General features: G+C 42.4%; 1 protein-coding gene across 1 annotated transcript; it reads left to right on the forward strand.

Annotated features, from left to right (window-relative positions):
- Positions 1 to 350: 350 nt before the first annotated feature.
- Positions 351 to 6,337, forward strand: LOC135541041 (probable G-protein coupled receptor). The gene is made up of 4 exons (XM_064967177.1): positions 351 to 704; positions 3,294 to 3,657; positions 4,056 to 4,216; positions 4,501 to 6,337. Exons 2-4 carry the CDS (start codon positions 3,416 to 3,418, stop codon positions 5,409 to 5,411), a joined length of 1,314 nt encoding a protein of 437 aa, XP_064823249.1. The 5' UTR covers positions 351 to 704; positions 3,294 to 3,415; the 3' UTR covers positions 5,412 to 6,337.
- Positions 6,338 to 7,437: the final 1,100 nt, after the last annotated feature.

Genomic DNA, 7,437 nt, shown 5'->3' on the forward strand with positions numbered 1-7,437 from the left:
ACATTTTTTATATATATAAAAAAAACATGTTAAACCCCTAACTGTGTGTGTCTGTACTCTTAGCACCCAGGGCAGTCCTGGAGGGACAGGAGGAGGACAGAGAATGTGTGTGTGTGTGTGTGTGTGTGTAGGTTGAGGAATCACAGCCATAAACTGACTGATAGATGGGAGAAACAGAGTGTGGGTGGGACAATGAGGGTGGGTGTGGTTTCACAAAAACATCCTCACCAATGATCCTCTGTTGATGTGCTTCTAACAGTGACCTATGGCTAGCCCCTCCCCCAGCCAGTTGTTCTATCTATCAGTCTATCACTACTCTCCTCTAACACCTTCACCGGTCCTACCCAGAAGTCCTTTCCACAGGACATCCATCCATCAGGGATACTTATCAACCCAAGGACCAAGACTGCCAGGAACCAGGGTATTAGAAGGAGCAGCCAGCCTTAGTGAGTTGTCCCTGAAATCAACTCGAAGAGGTTGATGGGTACTAAGAAAAGTCTGTAGGGTTAGGAACAGGTGCACCTGTTTTACTGTCTGTTGGAGCCGACCCAGACACCAGAGCCTCACAGCTGGCCTGGGGACATACTGTAATAGAGTTTCACTTGGACAGAAAACACCAGCACCTTCTGAGGTAGTTGTACCCTTTTAACTCTAATGAAGGAAAGTGTGACAGGAGGATTTTATATACACACAATTCATGTCAGGTGAGTAGTGATTTAATGATTTAAATTATTTAAATCAAAAAGGTTTATTGTGGTTTAAAGTAATTTATTACCTAGATTTTTTGCCTGGTATACACTGAAATAAATACTATAGATACTTACTGTGTAATTAGATTTGAGATATATGAAAACTCTTAGCGTACATGTTGAAATAAGCTCAGGTAACCTATTATTCAGCTGGAGCTCAGTGTGTTGGGTTTAATCAATACTAAACTGTCTAGAGGAGTTGCTGATGTGGACTACAATTTTCCTGCTGTGGTACATAAAGAGAATGTCTCATATATAGAGGTGTGATTTATTTGTGGCAGATGTTTTCATTTCAATCAAATGATACTAGATCACTTGTTCAAGTACATAGACTTGTGAATACCCTCTTGCACTTCTGTAACTGACAGACATTTTCAATTGTCCGAGTTTAGACATTTTAAGAAAATCATATTTTTAACTGGTGAAGTAGACTTCTAAATAAAATATTTTTTAGTAAGTAATTTTCCTAAGAATGTAGTGATATTCAACCAAATGCTATTGCATGGCTGAAAATGGCCAGTTCAGAAACCTAAAGGAGAAGCCATATTCTGTATGCAGGAGTAATACTAGGACAGGATGAAAACGGGGACAACCTTACATAACGCACACGAGACTGTACTGTACATGCACTGACTATTCCTTCCTGTGCTGTGGGGTGGTAGGTAGCGGTTAGAGCGTTGGACTGAATCCCCGAGCTGACAAGGTAAAAATCTGTCGTTCTGCCCCTGAACAAAACTTCCTGAACAAGGCAGTTAACCCACTGTTCCTAGGCTGTCATTGAAAATAAGAATTTGTTCTTAACTGACTTGCCTAGTTAACATGGCATGCCAATCTGTTGTCCGGACACCAGAGCAGATTTCAGGGGCAGAGAGCATCAGTAGCGAAGCACTGGTCTAGTATGGTAGTCTGGAACACATGGGAATAAGACAGAACAGAATGCATTAGTCGTAGGTTCTGGGAAATGGATGATGCTCCTAGCACAGCAGTGATTCAGGTGACTGTGTGTGTGATCATGGCATAATATGTGAGCTGTGTGGATGGAGATAAAGTTGCTTTGAAGTCACACACCTGATGTAACTCTATGCCTGACATTTAAGTTTAGAGGTACAGGAAATCCACTACCTCGAAAGTTACAAACACACAGACATCCACAGGCTCTGAGAAACATTTTGAACAGGAGCATGGGAAATATCAATGTGACTGGGCCTATGTTGTGCATTCATGTTACCAAAAGACAGTGTTCATTGAACTATATTGTTTTTGATGTAGTCTGGGTAGAAGAGCAGTGGCTTTGTGTGTGTCGCTGGGATCAGGAGATCAAGTCTGGCCTGGTAAGAGATTGCATGGCCCTACACAGGCAGGTTGACACAGGGCACATACTTTAAAAAATATATACATTTCACCTTTATTTAACCAGGTAGGCCAGTTGAGAACAAGTTCTTATTAACAACTGCAACCTGGCCAAGATAAAGCAAAGCAGTGCAACAAAAAACAACAACACAGAGTTACACATAAACAAATGTACAGTCAATAACGCAATAGAACATGTATAGACAGTGTTCAAATGGAGTAAGGAGGTAAGGCAATAAATAGGCCATAGTAGCGAAGTAACTACCATTTGGCAAATTAACACTGAAGTGATAGATGTGCAGATGATGATGTGCAAGTAGAAATACTGGTGTACAAAATAGTTTTAAAAAAGTAAATTAAAACAATATGGGGATGAGGTAGGTAGTTGGATGGGCTATTTACAGATGGGCTGTGTGCAGCTGCAGCGATCGGTAAGCTGTTCATACTAATCAACAGGGTCAGTCCCCTGCAGCTGCATTGCTAAAACAAGCAAGCTCATTATCTCTCATTTCAAAAGGTTAGGGAAGGATGGAGGAGAAAAGAGAGAGAGGGGGAGGGTGTCCTCTCCTCCATGAATTATTCCTATTGATCAGGTCCCTGTCCTCCTCTCCTCGAACAGAAAGAGAGAGAGTGGGAGGGGAGGGAGATGGAGAGAGAGCATCCTTTTTTTAAATAAATATTCTAATACAATATTATAAATGTTATAGATGTCCTTTTCCATAGCTTTTGGGTAGATGGTAGACACCTGTGCCAATCAACTGTGTTAAAACTAATAGGCAGTAACAACATAGATGGGTTTATTATGGATACTTGTGAACACAAGGAATAATGTACAGTGTACAAAATGAAAACAGAACATATTCCTAAATAACAGAAAAATGTCACTTCCATTGTGGATTTGACATACAATTGTTGTTATTATCCTTGACAGTATTAAGTGGGACATTGCAATCATTAAAACAGAACAGGGTTGAACTAAGCCTATGCATGCAAACATTAAATAACTTTGAGCTACTGTTGCCTGGCTTTTGCAGTGGTAAACCTTGATATCAGTGGTTGTGTTGTTTTCACCAATGTGTCTTTGAAGATGTAATGGCCTACAAAACTTGGTCTATGATGATTTACTGTGAATACAAAACTATCCCCAAAAACAATCCCAATTCGTTGATGTAGTCGTCTTTTTTCTTCCAACAGGGAAAAGTAGTATCTGTTTGACTCCTGAGCAGAATGAATCACCTGGCCCACCACAGTGAAAGATGGGGTCTAGTCCTAATGGAACGCTCATGATGTCTCTTCTGAAACTCTCATTGTGAACTATGGAACACTCTGGTTCACCTCTGACCCCCAACCTCAGTGATACTACAGCCAATGACAGCCTGCGGTGGGGGCTGGGGTCGCCTTTCGCCTCGGCCCCTAGCAAACAGCTGGGCACCTTGCCCAACGCCCAGACACGCTTCAAGGACCTGTCAGGGATATTGTTCATGGTGACCTTGAACGTGGTGGCCCTTCTGGCTAACACAGCCGTGCTGGTGGTGGTGGTCAAGGCCCCGCACCTCAGGTACTTGGTACTTTTTTATTCATTTTTTACCAGTTAATAACACAATTCAACCACAATGCATAATCAACACGGATAATCCAAAAAGCTTAACAATTTATTTCTGTTGTGGTCCTCATTTTGGCCAGCAGGCAGGTTAAACATACACCAGATTATAATCAAACAGATCCATGATAAGAACTATGATTGTCTAATGCACTGATTTTATATGCACAATTCTCTTGTTACTATTGCTTATACTCTTGAATTAGAGTTTAATTTATGAAATATTGTAGGTACTATATCTCATGTATTCTACTTGTTTCACCAGACATCAGTAAATTAAATGTGTTGTAGTGAAGGTATCATGTGTATATTGTTTCCTCTCTGGGGATTAATACAGTTAATTCCATTCAATTCAGGAAGTTTGTCTTTGTGTGCCACCTGTGTGCGGTGGACCTGCTATGTACCGTACTGCTCATGCCCCTGGGCATTGTGTCCAATTCGCCGTACTTCGCCAGTGTGGTGTTCACAGTACTGGAGTGCCAGGTATACGTCTTCCTCAACGTGTTCCTCATTGCAGGTACAGTACAAGGGACAGACAGAATTTAGGGATGCATCCAAAATGAAACCCTATTCTGTATATATTGCACTACTTTTGATCAGAGCTTTGGTCAAAAGTAGTGCTCTAGGCCTATACAGTGGAAAGGGTGCCATTTTGGACACATGGCCTTTAATCAATCAATGGGTTTACTGTTATGTTCTTATATTCATCTCTTTTTTATAGTCTCTTCTGTTTCTTTTTATCACTTTCCATTGATTTTTGTACTGTGTGTAGCCATTTATAAAGTTTGATATGAATTACAGCCTCCATCTTCACCATCACGGCCATCAGCGTGGAGCGTTACTACTACATTGTCCACCCCATGCGCTATGAGGTAAAGATGACCCTGAAGCTGGCCACAGTCGTCATGGTCCTGGTCTGGGTGGCCTCAGGCCTGCTGGGGCTGGCCACTGTGTTCGGCTGGCCCAGCTACAGCAGCCTGAGCTCCATCAGTGCCGCCCACTGCTCCCTGCACTGGAGCCACAGCAGCCACCGCCGGGCCTTCTCTGTCCTCTTCACAGTGGCCTGTTTCTGCCTGCCTGCTGTGGTCATCTTCGCTGTGTACAGTAATGTCTATAAAGTGGCCCGCATGGCGGCTAGACAGCATGGACCGTTACCATCCTGGACGGCCAGTCATCCTAAACACCGCTCTGACTCCATCAACAGCCAGACCACAATCATCACCACCCGCAGTGCCCCCAGTAGGCTGCACCACCACAGGCCCTTCGGTGGGTGCAAGGCCGCCCTCACCCTGGTGGTCATTGTGGGCCAGTTCCTGCTCTGCTGGCTGCCTTACTTCTCCTTCCACCTGCACCTGACTATCAACAACCAGCCCAAGATCCCCACCGACCTAGAGAAGGCCGTCACCTGGCTGGCGTACTCCTCCTTCACCGTCAACCCTTTCTTTTACGGGCTTCTGAACCGCCAGATCAGGGAGGAGCTGTGTAAGCTGCGGCGCTGCTACTCTGTCCGGCCCGTCGAGCTGGCCATATCCAGCAGCCACGAGGGCTCGGCCCACGAGAACTTCCTGCAGTTCCTCCAGAGAACCAGCTGTACGGTGGAGACCAGAGCCAGCTTTACCTGCACATCCAGCCCCAGGAACACCCTGGACCAAACTGGGCAGCAGATGGCTGGCTTCAGGATACCTGGGCAGATACCTGAGGATTTCAGTTAAAACGCCCCTGATATACTAACCTGGTCCCCACTTATATACTGTCACTGTATTGACACTGGTACCTGTCTGCTGTTATTGGCAGAAGAGTTAAAACTGTTAAGCCTGGACAAGACTGGGCAGATTGCTGGGTTGAAGATACCATGGCAGATGCCTAAGGAGTTCAGTAACAATACTTGTAGATACTGTACGCATGTCATGCCACTGACATCTACTGTAGTTGACTGCTGTAACAGTGTGGCAACAGTACTACCAGCTACACACTGCCCTTGATTTAAAACACACATAGACAGCACTTGGAAGGGACAACAAATAGAGTGTTTTTCTTTTGATATTTCTAGTTTGTTAATTAGATTGAGTTTATTCTGCATCCAGAGGTGAGTCCAGAATCCAGCATATAACTGAAGTTCATTATGTGCTGAAAAATACTATTTTCTCAATTATGAATTGTGATTTCTAGCTACAACTACCACTAATAGAGAGACTAATTCAGCTACCTACCACCAACCATTCCAATCACCTATATTTGTACATATTCTACGACCACTTCTACTACACAACCACTAGTACACATTTTGAGTTGAAAGACAATACAAATTGTATTTCCTCTGTATCAAATATTCACTGTCTATTTATTATTAATTCCAATGTTCAATGCAGGGATCATTCAACATTTTAAGTGTAACAGTTGAGTTATTTCTTTTACACATAATCAAACTTGATACTTTTACTATTTGGTTCTCAATTGAGGTTTAATTGCAATATTCTTAACTATATACAGTATGTTTCTTACAAAGCAATGCGTTATTATCCGTTATCATAAATTAAAGCACATTGCATTCAATAGGCTACCTTTTTACAGGTGATGGCAGAGACTACACTCTCAAAGGTGACTTCTTTCTATATGGGCAAGTTGATTTAGCTTTAATTGTACAAATAAACTTCTGAAAGATCTGTTTGCAAGAAATTACGCTTATGCTGTTCTAAAAAGAATGTCCTCTTCACTGCACATTTATGAAAAGCTGAAGACTTCACCCCATAACTCCCACACAGCACCAAGAGAGATTAAGGGATAATGTGGGATAGAGATAGACACGGGTGATCAACGCAAAAGAACATTCTGAGCTACATTTTCAAAAGCCTATCGTGTCCCTTTTATGCACGGCCCAGATTCGAACGAAAATGGGAATCTGCGAACAAATAGATAAACAAGTAGATAAATAAACAGATGAGTTGAATAGATACAGATATAGGATCTATATTTGATCACCCCGTTGCAGGAGAAATTTTGTGTATTTGAGGGTTGAAAAAACTTTTGAAGTTTGTCATTTCCATTTCTGAAAAATACATCAACCCCTACAAAAATTGTCCATCAACTATAATCCATATAATAATTCACATTTCCTGTTGCTACAGGATAATTTTCCTGCTGTAGCAAACTGGCTCAAATTAAGATCCTACAAATGCATATGAATGAGCTCCAGATCCTGGTCCAGCTCTGCACACTCCTGACAGCTGACTGGGTCGTCATGGGAATGCCCTGAAAAAACAGAAAGTGGGAGCATCTTCAGTGTTTTTGAGGGAATTCAGGGTAGCTTGAGCTTGTGACAGCCAGGCAGAGGAAATACATCCTAAACAGAGTCACACACACAACACACACACACCAATACACACACACACACACAGCCTAGTATACACACATCGCAGGCACACATGTACACACACACACCAGTTTAAAAAACAAGGTCAGGGTATTTATTAAGGCTACATTCAGGGCCAAGTATTGTAAAATCCTAAAAGCATGATAACACAGTGACAGTTTATGATGCTCTGCTTTTTGATGTGCAAATACTGTATATTGAAATGGCTATCACTTCTACAGTAGAACATTTACAGAGATGGAGTATCCAGAATAAACAATGACAGGCAGGGTATTCAGCATGGAAACTCAACACAGGACCCCAGCAGCCTCTGTCTCGGTCTGTTTTTCTTTAAAGGAGGTTGACCTTGGTCGATTATATTGACACCT

The sequence above is a fragment of the Oncorhynchus masou genome, chromosome 6 (genome assembly GCF_036934945.1).
Source record: "Oncorhynchus masou masou isolate Uvic2021 chromosome 6, UVic_Omas_1.1, whole genome shotgun sequence".
Lineage (NCBI taxonomy): Eukaryota > Metazoa > Chordata > Actinopteri > Salmoniformes > Salmonidae > Oncorhynchus > Oncorhynchus masou.